At 50.1% G+C, this 15,935-nt stretch overlaps 1 protein-coding gene across 2 annotated transcripts in view; it reads right to left on the bottom strand.

Annotated features, from left to right (window-relative positions):
- Baiap2l2 (BAR/IMD domain containing adaptor protein 2 like 2) overlaps positions 1 to 15,935 on the bottom strand; it is a 29,953-nt gene that overhangs the window by 11,828 nt on the left and 2,190 nt on the right. For both annotated transcript variants that reach the window (XM_075963507.1, XM_075963509.1), the window contains exons 5-7: positions 2,655 to 2,726; positions 2,315 to 2,431; positions 1,647 to 1,793 (exon numbers count right to left, since the gene is read on the bottom strand). In XM_075963507.1, the coding sequence (XP_075819622.1) occupies positions 1,647 to 1,793; positions 2,315 to 2,431; positions 2,655 to 2,726 (336 nt within the window). The remainder of the gene's footprint in view (positions 1 to 1,646; positions 1,794 to 2,314; positions 2,432 to 2,654; positions 2,727 to 15,935) is intronic.

The following is a 15,935-nucleotide window of genomic DNA, read 5'->3' as shown; positions in this document are numbered from 1 at the left end:
AGGGCACCATGAAGATTACACAGTAACTCAACAGGCCTGGCAAGAATCAGGGCAGGATAGGGGACACAGTATCTCAGGTCAGTTAGCAGGGGACACCCTAGGTGTCCTGGAATGGGGAAGGCGGAATAGGCATTTAGAAGACACAGGCTGCGGGCTGAGGAGGCAGCTTTGTTGGTGAAGTATCTGCCGGCTGGTGGAGTATCTGCCTGTTGGTGGAGTACCTGCCTGTTGGTGGAGTACCTGCCTGTTGGTGGAGTATCTGCTGGCATGCATGAAGACAGCCCTGGCTGGGCTCAGCCCCTAGCTCTACATAACACTATATGGTGGAACATGCCTGTCATCCCAACAGTTGAGGTAGACAGGAGGGTCAGAAGTTAAAGGTCATTCTTGGCTACAGGGTGAGTTAGGAGCCAACGTGGGCTATCTGAGACCCTGTCTCAAAAAGAAGAAGAGGAGGAGGAGGAAGGACAGAAGGAAGAAAAAAGAAGGGAAGAAAGGAAGAAGGAGGAGGAAGAAGTGACAATGATGACCACAGATGTCAAAATGGCCAAAAGCCAAAACTCAGCCTGTGTGTTGCTAGTGGAAGCCCATACTTGAAGAAAAACAAGAATTGTTCAAATCAGAGCAAAATTTAAAACATCAAATTTGACTCAGAGAGCTATCAAACACATAAGAAAGATGATCTTAATGAGAAGGGCCTAATAGTCTTACACCCCAAAGCACAAAACAACACAACAACTAAGTACAGAAAGCAAAATCATTAGAAATCCAAGAGAACGGAGAAAACCAGACTGTTCCAGCAGAGAGCACAAAGCCCCCGAAGTCCACTTAGGTGGCACAATTAACATCTCGTCACTGAAGGAATGAACGGTGGGCACGTGCATTCAGCATTTTTAAAGAAATGGGAATGTACTGGACGGTGGTGGCACGTGCCTTTAATCTCAGCATCTCTGCACTCGGGAGGCAGAGGCAGGTGGATCTCTGTGAGTTCAAGGTCAGCCTGGTCTACAAGAGTTAGAATCAGGACAGGCTCCAAAGCTACAGAAAAACCCTGTCTCAAAAAAATGTGGATGCTGAGCTGTGGGGGTGCACACCTTTAATCCCAAATCCCAGCACTTGGGAGGCAGAGGCAGACTGATCTCTGTGAGTTCAAGGCCAGCCTGGTCTATAGAATGAGTTCCAGGATGGCCAGGATTGTTACCCAGAGAAACCCTGTGAAAGAAAGAAAGAGAGAGAGAGAGAAAGGAAGGAAGGAAGGAAGGAAGGAAGGAAGGAAGGAAGGAAGAAAGGAAGGAAGAAAAAACAAGAAAAAACAATGGGGGCCAGCAGGACAGCTTCGTAAGTGAGATTGCTGCCAAAGCCTGACTGGTGCTCCGAGTTGAGCACTGGAAGCCGAGTCAAGGCTAAAAGAGAGAAACAACCCCACAGAGTTGTCCTCTGACCCAATTAAACAATGACTTGCATATGAACGAATAAGGGTTTGTATGCAAAACAAATCAGAATTAATAATATATGCAAATGAATAGAGAAACAAGAGTGTTGTGAGACTGATTTCTACTCAAGGAAGAGAGAAGGAAGGAGCACCCCTGCTTCCTGCGTACATCTGACTCAGGAGGCCATGGCTTGCTCTCCCCAGCCCCACTCACCCGGCCCAAGAACTGCAGGAATGTGTTGGAGAGCAGCAGGTGCTTCTCGGCCAGGAAGCGGTAGCGCCGCTTTTCTTCCAGCTCTGCTGCACGCTTACTCTCTGACACAAAGGCCTGCATCTGTGCATGCAGCCGGTTCACGCTCTCCTAGGGGCAGAGGAGAAGGTTCTGGCTGGGGGCCCCTTCTCCAGACCTCCCCTGAATGCGTGGTTTGCACCTTCAGCCTGTGTCCCTGGGTCTCTGGTACCCTGCACACGGGAGTGCAGAGTGGCCATAGGGAGGATGTTTTCTGGGAACAGGAATGAAAGGAATGAGGGATGCTCTACTTGGAAGGGAGATTCTGGGGAGAGCAGGAGCTCATTAAAAGGGCGGTAAAGGAAGCAGAGGTTAAACCATGGGCTTGGGGTCCAAAGACTCAGGCGCGGGGTCGGGGGAGCAGCTGGGAGTGCCCTTGGTAGGGACTGGATGCTTCTTTTCAGTCAGGCAATCCAAGAGCCACAGGCCCAATGGTCCCATTTTCTCAGTGAGGCTGAGGAAGGTGCTGAGGATGGCCTCTGGCGACTCTCCCTTGCTGTGATCCCCACAGCTGGGATCATTTTGGGTGGAGGCGTTCACAAGGGTGCTAGGGTTTCCCCAGAGACCTGCTCCCAGCCCCTCAGCCTTCACACCTTCATCTCCCGCGCGTTCTTGTCCCTCTTGCGTTCCATGCGCCACAGCTCAGACATGCACTTCTCCAGGTTGGCCGCTCGGTGGCGATACTCAATCTCATAGTGCTGGGAGCTATCCTGAGGCAGGACGGAGAGACAGGGGGATCCCCACATCAAAGAGGCCAGGGCTCAGAGTAGTGGACCAGGAGCCAGGGGCCCAAATGGGACTGTGTACAACCTGAGGCAGGTGGATGCTTGGCACTGGCTTATCTGACATTCTCTTGCGCCGGCGCGCATGTGCGAGCTCCCGCGCACAGCCGCCTTCTGTCTGGGAGTGAGTGGCGCAGAGGGACAGACTTACTTTGATGAACTGCATGTCCAGCTTGGTATTTTTCTCCATGTGCTGAAGCAGGTCTCCGTGGAATGTCTGCACCTGTGAGGAGCACAGTTTTACTTTTTATTACAATGCTGCCCGCCATATCCATAACACACTGGGCCCTGGCCCACGTAACAGATAATCGGGGATGACACGGTCATGAGTAGAGGAAGGACTGCAGAGTTGGCCAAATGGTTTCTGGCTTGGAATCCTTCAGTAAATGCGTCGAAAGGCCCTTGGGTCTCATTTTGAATCAGTCTGGGCCTGTGTATTCTGTTCCCTCTGCCTGTAGTTCCCGATCCATCTTCAAATGCCCCTCTGCTGAGAACTTTTCCTGCCGCCGCAGGCAGAACCCACGGCCCTCGCTGGTTTCCATAATGCACACCCATTCCTTTGCTCTTCCGGCCATGGGGAAGAATTTACTGCAGTTCCCTGTCCACACTCCACTGGAACTGTACTGCGTATGGGGGAAGTGAGGCTCTGGTCCCCAGAGCATGGCAGGACCTTCCCTATACAAGGGTCCAGAGCTGCAGAGGCCTGGGAAGGGGGAGGCACGTGGGGAGCTCCTGTAAGCATCCCCTGGGTGGCAGGAAAAGGCTGCTGAGGTGAGATTCAAAAGAGCTGTGTGTCAGCCCTCACTCTGCTTCAGCTGTGCTTTGTGACCGCGGACTAGTTCATCTCCCACGCTGGGCCTCAGTTTTCCCAGAGCCTGGTCTGATGCTGTGGGCAGGGTAGGACCCTGGCGCATCCCTTGACCCTCTCTAAGCTTCCCTGAGGCCTCATGAGGCTAGGGAGGGGTCAAGCCTGAGCCACTGGGTGCTAGCTGCATGGGAACAAGATTACCCCCACCTGTCTGACAAGTTCACTTATGCCAGCTCCGAGAGCCTTTTCTGTGTTCTTTCGTCATCCATGGGAGGCTTCCTGCTGCTCTGGGCCCTTCCCATGGGGCTAAGGTGCCACACAGAAAAGGAATGCTGGGAGCGTCCCCATGAGCAGAGAGTTAGTATACTGGAATATTTTTAAGGGTCTCCCAAGGTTGTTCCTAAGAGCTTGTTGGTGGCTGGTCCGCCAGAGACCCTGAGGCTCCTTTTCGTACAAGTCCTTGAACCACAGCTGCTACCACCAGCCTGTGTCTGAGGAGGCTTATAAGAGCAGCAAGCAGAAAAGTGGATCATTCCAGAACCTCAGACGAGCGTTCTTGCTGGACGGGACCACTGGAGGGGTGTGGCCCTCACAGTGCTGTCTGCTTGTATCTTACATCCTTGTCTACCTGCTCTCCTCATGATGCTGACTCACACCAAAGAGACAGTCTGGGGTTTCTGTGCAGACGCATACGTGTGTTCCTGCACAGTCAGCAAACACAACCCACAGAGCCTGAGGAAGGTGTGGGGCTGGGCACATCCTCATACCCAGGCCCCTGTGGAACCACAGACAGTGAATGGCGAGTTACCCCACGGGAAAGTACTGACAGGCCAGACTCACTCAGGATGCTTTAACTGGGAGAGCCTGCCCGTGGAGACCCGGACAGAGCAAGACACAGAACTTCGTGGATGGGCATGTGAAGTGGAGCAGCCTGCCCTGACAGCCGTGCTGCAGAATTCCTGCAAGGGTAGCCTGCGGGGCTCTCCGGTGCAGTGGCAAAACTGAGGCTGCTCATGGGGCTCCCAGGTCCTGTGTGAGCTGAGGCACATGCCATGGTCAAGGACAATAGAACAGGGCGGCCGTATCTCAGTCTCCCACTGCTGTGGTGTGGCTGTGACAGCCGAAGGCGGAGAAGACTCAGGCTGACTGTCAGGTGGGGTCAAGTGCCACAGTGTGTCAAAGTCTCCCTCAAGCTGAAGTGCTCTAACAGGGACTGAACTAAAGCAAAGGCCTCGCTGCAGAGAAACCAGAGGAACACCTGCTATCAACAGATGTCTGAGGACCCAAGAAAGTCAACAAACCCAGGTCAGGCTGAGGGATTCCTTCTGCCTGTCCTTACAGGGCACCCTCATGGCATTAGAGGATCCTGTGAGGTCCTGGACTCAGACACAGGAAATCACACGATGCAGATCACCAAGCCCTGTGAGGGGCCGGCAGCAGCCCTGTCTTCCTTTGCAGCTTGGGTGTAAAACCCAGGCCCTAGCTCTACCACTGAGCCACAGCCTCAGCTGGACAAGGAGTCTCTTGAAAGCTGCCTCAATGGAACAACCCTAGCTCTTCTCCCCTTGAGCCCCCAGCTCAGCCATCATGCCCAAACAACGCTTTTCTGCTCCACCTGACAGCGACCCACAACACCACAGCGCGACAGTCCATGTCAGTCTGGGGACTCATCACTCCGCACAATTGACACCCACTCCTCCTCAGATACCTTCCCTCAGCTTTGCAGCTTCCTCCAGCCTTGACTCCCTGTTGGGCTCTGCTTCTTCCCTATCTTGGTCAGCTCCTTAGTGCTGGTGTTGATAATTCACAGATGATCAGCCCAGACCCCATCTCGACACGGCTGACTTTCCAGACTGCTGATGCCGGCTGAAAAGCTGACAGCAACCCTGTAGGTCTAGCTCAGCGGTTCTCAACCTGTGGGTCTCGAGCCCCTTAGGGTCACATAGCAGATATTTATGATTCATAACAGTAGGAAGATTACAGTTATGAAGTAGCAATGGAAATAATTTTATGCTGGGGGCAGGTCACCATACCATGAGGAACTGTATTGAAAGGTCGTGGCATTAGGAAGGTGGAGAACCACTGGTTTAGCTGGTCAGCCTGGACAGCAGCCTCAACTTCTCCCATTTACATCTTCCTCCATCTTTCAGAAGATTCTGGCTCTCTCCAGCCTCATTTCTTCCCAGTACCACCCACCGCACAGCCACCCTCCCCCACCACACAGCCACCCTCCCCCACCGCACAGCCACCCTCCCCCACCGCACAGCCACCCTCCCCCACCGCACAGCCACCCTCCCCACCACACAGCCACCCTCCCCCACCGCACAGCCACCCTCCCCCACCGCACAGCCACCCTCCCCCACCGCACAGCCACCCTCCCCCGCTAGTCTTCCTGCTTCTGCCCTTCTTCCCTTTAACAAAGGTTCTTAGTGTGGGAGCCACACTGATCCTATTAGAATGTAAGTCAAGCAATGAACAACTGAGGTTTTATTTTTGAGACAGGGTCTTGCTATGTAGCCCAGGCTATCCTTGAACTCAAAATCCTCCTGCCTCTGCAATGTGTGATAAAGGTATGTGCCACTTCACCCAGCTAAGCCACGAACAATTGGAAAATGAAGTTAGTGATGCCATTGACAACGACTTCAAAAACATCAGATCAGGCTCTGCGGACAGACGGACGGTTAGGTGGGTAAAGCTCTCATTGTACAAATGTGAGGATCTGAGTTCGAATCCCCAGAACCCATTTAAAGCAGTACACAATAGCCCAGGGAATCCCAGTGAGCCTCTGGCGAGAAAAGACAGAGATAGGAGAATCCCTGAAGCTTGCTGGCCAGCTAGCCTAGTGAAGGCATCTGCGAACAACAGGTAGGGGGCAAGGACTGAGACCCCTCTGACCTCCACAACTGCGCCCTGGTGCCTGCATACCTAGTACTCACACGCAAATGAATACATATGCACACAATCCACACAACACACACAAAGACTTTAGAATGCCCGAAAACCAGGAACTAACCTGTCCTCGGATGTGTAAGACTGTTAGGCTGAAAATAACACAACACTACTCAGAAAAATAAACAGGGGCTCTAGCCTACGGGTGGTCTGAAGACACATGGTGACAGTCCTCCCCCCCAGCCAACCCTGTCAAATTCCAGCAGGCTTTCCTAAAGAAATCCACAGGATAAGTTCGTGGGTTATAAGTAAATGGAAATAGAAAAACAAAAACAAAAAGCTGGGCGGTGGTGGGGCATGCCTTCAACCCCAGCACTCAGGAGCAGAGACAGGCGGATCTCTGTCAGTTGAGGCCAGCCTGGGCTACAAGAGATAGTTCCAGGACAGTCAGGGCTGCATGGAGAAACCTTGTCTCATAAAACCAAAATAAAATAATAATAATAATAATACATAAATAACCAATGGATGATAGATAATAGAGATAGATAGATGATAGGTAGATAGATGACAGATATATAGATGATAGATAGATAGATAATGATAGATATATAGATGACAGATATATAGATATAGACAGATACATAGATAAATAGACAGATGGAAAGGGGTCTCGGCAGGCAAATGCTCTCAAAGAAGAGAAGTGACTTTCTTAGCCTACCTGGTCTCAGAGCTCACCCTCAGCTATATGGGAGACAGCATGGGACTGGCCTCTGGACAGAAAGCCAGCATGGAACAGAGCAAGAGCCCAGACAGGGCACCCTGGGTGCCACTAGTCAGTTTCCAGTCAGGACTTTGTGTCTGCCGATGATTGCAGGAGAGTTTTCAGTGGTGTTGGACATCTGATGATCCCCAGAGTGTGTGTATGTGTGTATGCGTGTGTGTATGCTTGCATATGTGTGTGTATGTGTGTGTGTGCACGCGTGTGTGCGTGTGTGTATGTGTGTGTGTGTGCACGCGCATGTGTGGATGCTGACTCTGCATACAAGGACTGATTGACAAGGAGCAGAAACAGATGTAAATCCCGGAAGAAAGAGTATCCAGAAGAAAACAGAGCGACACCGTTGCCATGGGGCAGCAAACATTTCTCAGCTAGGATGTAAGCATGAACCAGTTACAAAAATTGAACATTCCTGCTCATCAAAGACTGGCCAGGCTGGGGAGAGAGTATGGGAGTAAACCCACTGGCCGATCTTGCTGAAGACCTGGGTTCAGTTCCCAGCACCCACACTGTGGTTCATAATCATCTAGAACCCTAGTTCTAGGGGATAAGTCACCCTCCTTGGCCTCCAAAGGCATTGCATACAGGTACACATATAGGCAAACCCTCATACACATGAAATAAGTAAAAAAATTTTAATAAGACTAATATATATATAAAACACATATATAACATATACATAACACAATACAACATATACATAAGACACACGCATAAAATATATGTAACAATATACAACATACACACAACACACATATAGCATGTATAATACACATATACCATATATGACACATATACAACGAAATATAACATATCTAACACATATAACATGCATGTAACATATATAACACATATATAACGTGTGTGTTATATATAATTTCTTGTGAGGTGGTTTTTCTGTGTAGCCCTGACTGGTCTGAAGCACACTCTGTACACCAGGCTGGCCTTGAACTCAGAGATCTTCCTGCTACCTATCTGACCTTGTGAATAGAGGGGCTGGAGAGATGGTTCAGAGGTTAAGAGCATTGGTTGCTCTTCCAGAGGACCCAGGTTCAATCCCCATCACCCACATCCATCTCTAACTCTGGTCCTAGGATATCCGACACCTTCCTCTGGTCTCCAAGCTGACAAAACACCCATACACATAAAATAAAAATAAAACAAACAGATATTCAGTTATGGCACCAATAAACCATAAAACCAGGCAGCACAGCATGACAGATAACCGTCAGGGTGCAGCGGTGGCATGTGCACATGGGTCCTGACCAACAGTGTCCTCTTGGACTTCAGACCTGCTCGACAAGAGGAGAGTCGGGCCTGGGCCTGGAACTCTGACCATCTACTCAGTGCTAGTGAAAGCAAGGAGGAGAGTTTGGAAGGGTTTGGATGGAGGGAAGGGAAGAGAGAGATGATGTAATCTCAAAAATAAAAGCATTAAATAAAAAGGAAAAAAGAAAAGAAAGAGATGGTTGCACAGCAGGGTATGGAGTGCATGTCTGGAGTCTTCGCGAAGGAAAGGCTAAGACGGGGAGTCTGATGTCAGTTCAAGGCCAGCCTGGGTTACACAGCAAGACACTGCAAACATTGTCCATAAAAATAAAAAGAAAGGACAGATAGACAAGCTAAGACTGGGAAGAGGCAGTCATTGGATTTGTACATCTGACAAAGGACTCATAATTTGATTCTACAACGAACTCCTATAAGCTGGGCATGCTGGCATTTTCCTGTAATTTTAGCACTTGGGGGAAAGAGGCAGGCAGAGGTCCGTGAGTTTGGGTCCAGCCAGAGCTACATCGTGAGACCCTGTCTCAAAATAGAATGTCAACAATGAGTATAGCCCAATAAAAATGGCAAAACACGTAAGCGCATGCTCGTGAGAGACCACACACATTATGCCTGGCGAGCCCATCAAAGTCACGGTCATCCAGGGTGTACAAAACAAAGCTACAGTGAGGAACATTCCATAACCAAAAGAGGACAAAACAGAAGACAGTTGGCGGCACGGATGCTGGCAAGGAGCTGAGCAGCAGGGATGTTTGCCCGTCACGGTGGGACACAAGGGTCGAAAGCTTCATAAGCGTCTTCAGAGTTCTTTACAAAACTGACCATATGTCAGTCTCTGACCCAAAGATATCACTCCCCGCCGTCCAACAGAAAGGAAATCACAGATCCACAAAGGACTTCCGCGAGCTCTCAGCGGCTTTCTTCCTGGCGGCCCAGAGCTAACAGCTGTTGGCTGGAAAGGACCCACCTGGTGACATGGGGCTACAGAAGCAGACCGTGGGCACAGACACAGCCGAGTCACTAGACTCTAAGACAGAATGAAGCATCCATACGCACAACACATGAAATTGTAAGCCATAAAGTAGGCCTGTAATAACAGAACTGGGCGGCCTGGGGGCTGGCTACGTCTACAACCCCAGTCTACCTAGCTCCAGTTACTAAACCAACATGCACCATGGCACATGTGTGCATCCACACACATAAATAAATATTTAAAAAGAAGAAATAAAAAGTCACCAGGACTGTGGTGGCACGTGCCTTTAATCCCAGCACTGAGGAGGCAGAGGCTGGCGGATCTCGGTGAGTTTGAGGCCAGCTTGGTCCACGAAGAGAGTTCCAGGATAGCCAGGACTACACAGAGAAACCCTGACTCAAAAACAAAACAAAAACCAAACCAACCAAACAAACAAAAACAACAGAAAATGTCAAGTACCCAAGAGGAAAAGACTAATTTTAAAGAGTGGTCCTAAAGGTCTAACAATAGATAACAGGGGCCCCTGAAGAAACAATGCAAAATTAAACAACAACAACAACAAAAACTTGAAGGTCTGGAGAGATGGTTCAAAAGTTAAGACCACTGGCTGTTTTTCCGGAGGACCCAGGTTCTATTCTGAGCACCCACACAGCAGCTCACAGTTGTTTGTAATTCCAGTTCCAGGGGACCCAACACCCTCATACAGACACATACACACGCAAAACACCAACACACATAAAAATAAAATCAAATAAATCATTAAAAATAAATAAACTTGAAATGATATATTTAATAAGCATGGAGATGGAGAGATGGCTCAGGACTTGTTCCCTAAATGTGAGGACTTGAGTTCAAATCCCTTTGTGTGTCTGTAACCCTAGCACTGGGGCAGGGGCTGGACAGAGGCAGGCTCCATGAGCATACTGTCCAGCCAGCCTGGCCAAAACTGAGCTTCTGGCTCGGGGAGACATCCTGACTCTAGGTGATAGGACAGCCATAGACGGAGGAAGACACTGACGCAATTGCTCTGGCCTTAGTGCTTGTGGGCACGCCTCATATATATAGCACAAAACAAGAGACATCAGAGAAGGTGAGGAGGAGGAGGATGAAGAAGGGGGCTCAGGAGATGGCTTAGCAGATAAGAGCACTAACTGCTCCAATAGAGGACCTGAGTTTGGTTCCCAGCATCCACAGGGAGGCTCCTATCTATAGCTACAGGCCCAGAGGATGCCCTCTTCTGGCCTCCACGGGTACTGCACACACATGGTGAGCAGACACACACGCAGGCAAAGCACTCAGATGCATAAAATGAACTAAAAATAGTTTTTGAAGAATTACATCTCAGTCGGGAGGCAGAGGCAGGCGGATCTCTGGGAGTTCGAGGCCAGCCTGGTCTACAAGAGCTAGTTCCAGGACAGGCACCAAAGCTACAGAGAAACCCTGTCTCGAAAAACAAAAAACAAAAAAAAAAAAAAAGAATTACATCTCAAGCCTGGGTAGATGGCTCAGTTGGTAAGGTGCCTGCTGCTTAATTATGAGGGCCTGAGCTTGGATACCCAGCACCCACATGAAAATCTGGGCATGTGATGCTCCTGTGATCCTAATACTGGGGGATGCAGGCAGGTGGGTGGATCCTGGGCTCACTAGCTAAACTGGTGCTCCAGGTGAGAGACTGTGCATTAGAAACTAAGGTGGAGGGAGACAGAAGTCACTGATGTTGACCTTTGGTCCACCACGCATGAGTACACCTGGGCATTTGCATGCGTATGTGTGTGTGCGTGTGCGTGCGTGCGCGGACACACACACACGGAAGATGTACATCACATAACAGAAAATAACCCAGACTGATCAATCTCAAAATGCATTCTAGAAAAAAATTATTAGATTTAAGAAAAGGAAAAAGGGGATCGCACATCTAGGCCAAAAAGAACAAGAAGACCTGGATAGTCAGACTTTTCTATAGCAGAGCTCAGAGTTCAGGGTTGCAAGAAAAATACTGAAGATACTCCAAGGAAAAGAAGAAAGGGAAAGAGGGAAGGAAATGGAGGGAGTGGGGTGGGAGCAAGAAAGGATGGGGGGAGGCAGTGATCTTTTTACTATAACAAGAATAAATGCCACCCAGCAGCAAAACTCAGAGAACATTGCACCTGGATCCCCTTCCTATGGGAGCTATTGAAGGACAGTCACACTGTGGGTACTGCCAGGTCACAGTGGGAAGGTGAAACAGAGACAGCCACAGTTCTCAGGGTGCTGGAGACTAAACACAGCTCATTGCAACTGCTCTCCAGAACGGTACACGTGCGGCCAGCAATAGCTGCTCCAAGGCTGCTTGCTGTGTGCGATGTGGGATGCAGGACATTCTAATGCTTTCTTCTGCACACGCCCAAGAAGAGGGATCCTTGATGGGGGATGACGGAGACAGAGTGTGATGGAGAAGCTGCTGGAACGCTGTGGCTGAACTGGAAGTTCCAGGCATTTTATCCTGAGAGCAATGTGTATATGCATATAGATACACATATGTACATGCATGCAGATATGAGTGTGTGACTCTCCATGTGCTTATGCCACTGTGCACAGGCCACTGAGAAAGGCCAGAATTAATAATGAGTTTTGGAGCGTTCAATGCTCCCAGTGTCCAGATTATGATCTCAAAATACCACTTGCCACAAAACTTAAAAACAATATCAGAATCAAAAAACATCAGGGCTGTGTGGAGAAACGGCCAAGTCCACATCTAAAGGAAGGAAGGAAGGAAGGGATGAGGACAGAGCACAGGAGCCAGCAAACGTCCAGGGTCCTCTCTATAGGGCACAGACGCTGGAGATCCAGGCTTCCCCGGCTAAAGACCTTCCACAGAGACAGCTGTTGCTCAGGACCAAAATATACATAAGGGGCTGAAACCGCTAACCTGCTGGTAGCAGAAGAGATAGCAAAAATTGGTGTAGGTGAAAGCATCAAGCTGGGCTGGAGTGGTTAGTGCTTGCTGCTCTTGTTAGTGTTTGGCCAGTTTTGTGCCCAGAACCCACAAGGGGTGGTTCCCAAGCCCCTCTTAACTCCAGCTCCGAGGGACCTGATGCTGTTTTCTGACCTCCAAAGACACCTGAATACATGTGGCATACACACAGAAATACAAGTAAAAATAAATCCTTTTTAAAAAATCAAATTAAAACTGGAGAGATGGCTCACCCTTTAAGAGCACACACTGCTCCTGCAGAGGGCTAGAGTTCAGTTCCCAGCACCCACACTGTGCAGTGCTCATGTGCCTGCAACACCACCAGGGAATCTGATGCCCTCTTCTGGCCTCCATGGGCAATTGCACTCATGTGCATATACCCTCTCTCAGACACACACTCATGCACATTAATAGCAACTGGGTTACCTTTAGGGGAAGATGGTGGAGGGTCAGTACTCATTATCCTGAGAGCTGATAGGAGAGGAGGGCATTCTGCCCTTTGCAATGTGAAGCACATGGTAGGTAGCCACGGAGATAGAAATCATAACTCTATAAATATTGCAGTGGTTTGAATAGCAATGGCCCCCATAGACTCCTATGTTTGAATGCTTGGCCCATAGGGAGTGGCACTATTAGGAGGTGTGGCCTTGATGGAGTAGGCATGGCCTTGTTGGAGGAAGTGTGTCACTGTGGAGGTGGGTTTTCAGGTCTCTAATGTTCAAGCTACACCCAGTGTGGGACACATAGTTCCCTTCCTGTTGCCCATGGAGTAAGATGTAGAAATCTCAGTTCTGTCTCCAGCACCATGTCTGCCTACACGCCACCAAGAAGATAATGGGTTAAACCTGTCTACAGGACACAGGCACCCCAATTAAATGTTTTCTTTTATAAGAGCTGCTATGGTCATGGTGTCTCTTCACAGTAACAGAAACCCTAACTAAGACAGACATATTTAGGTAACCACGCTTCCTCGGTCAACTGGCAGAGCTGGGGAACCCCATTCATAAGTGTGTCTACAGAGCAGGGTGCTCCCCAACAGAAGGATCCAGATCAAGTCTGGGGTGAAAGATCCAAGGACAGAAAAATCCGCCAGACTGAGCCAGGAACAAGGCAGAGACTCCCAGGAGTTAGGAGGTCAGACCAAGGGGCCCAGGTGCTCAGCAGCCAACAAAAAGAAAGGGTGAAAATTCAGGGAAGTCCGTTTTTAAAAAGACCTGAAGAAATGACAACCAGGACTACACAGAGAGACCCTGTCTTTACAAAGAAAAACCTCACATTCTAGGTCTTGGGATTGGATTTGGGGGGCAAACTGAAAAAGTGCCAGCTTATACATTCACTGCTGTGGGTGCAGGGAGGGGGGGGCTGTGGGTCTGATGGCACACAGGAGGGGTTTCCAGTGCCCGGGTCTGGGGACAGACTGAGTTCTAGACCTGAATGCTAATGATGACGCTGGACCGCACCATCTTATCATAGCGACATTCGCTGAATTTATCTATAATTTTGCTATCTAAAAGTTTTGAAAGAGATTTAAGCCAGAGCCTATCTCTTCTTTACTCAAAGAGCCAGGGATAGTGCCACTTCTGGAGAGCAGTGACCCCCATGGCCCCTACGGCCCTGCTACTGGCTCATCTCATCTTCTGCTGGCTCCTTGATGCTGTAGCCTGTGTTCCTGGCCCTGGGGGAACTTCTTCCCCACCACCCCTTTCTCGGCATGGCTTTGCAATCCTCCCAAACGCTCCCTGCCCTGTACTCCTTTTCTCCACTGCAAGGTTTGAGTTTACTGTGGAGCACATACGGTCCCTGGCTGTCCTTTTGGTCTTGCCTCGCTGTGGGAGGGCGAGATTTCTGTCTGTATCCCAGCCACCTCCAACAAACAGTGCCCAGGATCCGTAGGGAATGGAGAACCAAAGGGACAACCTGCTTGGTGTGGTTCTGGCTGGGGGCCCTACCCAGTTGTCACAGCCAAGATGTTGGTGCCTGGAGAGGCAGCTCTCCTTACAGAGTGGGTCTGGGTGACACTGGTGCAGCCAGGTGAACCACAGGGACACAGAGAGCCAAGTTCTATAACCAAGGACAAGTCTAAGCATGTGCTGGGGACTTAGTGCTGTGCTACCAAGTGTCTGTGAAGTCCTGGCGCCATAGTACCACAGGCATTTTCCACGAGGAAAACTGGTCTCTGTGTCAAACAGAGCCCCAAAGGGTACCCTAACATCCAGGCCCCCACAAGTTAGAAACCAGGAACTGTCGGTCAAAATCCCCTTCTGAGTCTTCCAAGGCCTCTTCACCATCAGTGTATGCCCACTTTCCACTCTGCCCAGCTTCCAGACTCTGGTCTGCTGCTTTCTGCCCCTGTGCCCTCTGGGAATCTTCCCATCTCTCCTCCAATAATAGCACGCTCCACTCCCTTCCCACAGTTCAGTCTCCTTCCACATCGGGGGAACCCTACCTAGAAGCCACAGGACCTGGAGCTACAAAGAAAGTAGTGCCTTTGCTGATCCTGTAGCTGAGAGGAGCAGGCATAGACAAATTAAGGTCTCATTAGCCCATAGACCAGCTCAAGAACCCAGGGCTCACCCTGCCAGGAAAATGGTTTCTTAAGACAAGGTCTCACACTATGCAGCTGGGTGTAACTTTGAATTTCTGGTCCCTCTGCCTCTGCTTCATAAATGCTGGGGTTCTAGGTGTACACCACCATGCCCGTTTTATGGCGTGCTGGGATCAAACCCGGGGTTTCACCTGTGCTAAGCAAGCGCTCTACTCTAACCGAGCTATAACCCCAGCCGTAGTAAACAGCTTCAATTTATTGATTCATTCTACCCCCACTAGGGAGCACTACCAGGAAATGTGATTATTTCCATTTTTTTTTAAGGTAGGTAAATTGAGGTCCAGAGTCCAAGGGTACCAAACCCAGTAAGTGGTGGAGCCGGGCTCTGAGCCTGAACTAGCTTCCTGCGTTCACTCTCATGTGGCTAGGAGCAAACAGAAGCATCTGTTGGCGTCAGGAAGAAAGGGTGCATGGAACCTGCTGGGGGAAGGGGCACCTGTCCCAGACTGCAGGGCTGGGACTCGGGAGTGGACGGCGCTGCTGGGTGTGCCAGGCCTGAGGTCTTTGCCAAGGCACTTGGATTCACTCCCCAAGACAATGGAGCAGCACGTTCAGATCCCCATGGCTGCTACAGGGAGTTGGAAAGGGGAGCCGTGGTGGAGAAGGGCTATGTCCTGGGCATGGTGCTGCAGGCCTTTCTCTTCTCAGCTCCTCCACTCATTCTGGAACAGGGGGCAGTGCCCCTTAGACCCTGAGACTCAGCTCCTCGAAAAAATGGGACAGAAAAGGCGGTGGCAGCTGATTTGCTGAGGCTCGACCAGGCCAACTTGTCTTCATACTGTCAAGGGCCAGCAGAGTCTAAGAAGTGAACCCTAGTCGGAGGTCTGAGAGCGGGCCGGTGCTCTCTCTCTCTCTCTGGTATAGGCATGTGTGGGATGGTATGTGTCCATATGTGGGGGGCACATGTGCATGTGAGTGGCAGGCGTCACTTCCTCCATGGCCACCTTAGCTTTTTTCAAGAAAGGGTTTCTCACTTGTTTACAGCTCACTGACTCACAGACTATCTGTCTGGTCAGAGAGTCCCAGGATCCTCCGGTCTTCGTCCCTCTGCTGAGATTACAGGTGTGCCACCATGCTTGGACTTTTACAAGGTGCTAGGACCTGACCCAAGGCCCTCAGGTTTGCACAGCAAGGATTTTACC

This window comes from Microtus pennsylvanicus, chromosome 2, assembly GCF_037038515.1.
Source record: "Microtus pennsylvanicus isolate mMicPen1 chromosome 2, mMicPen1.hap1, whole genome shotgun sequence".
NCBI lineage: Eukaryota > Metazoa > Chordata > Mammalia > Rodentia > Cricetidae > Microtus > Microtus pennsylvanicus.
Note: the sequence above shows the minus strand (reverse complement) of the source record. Positions and strands in the feature narration are given on the sequence as shown.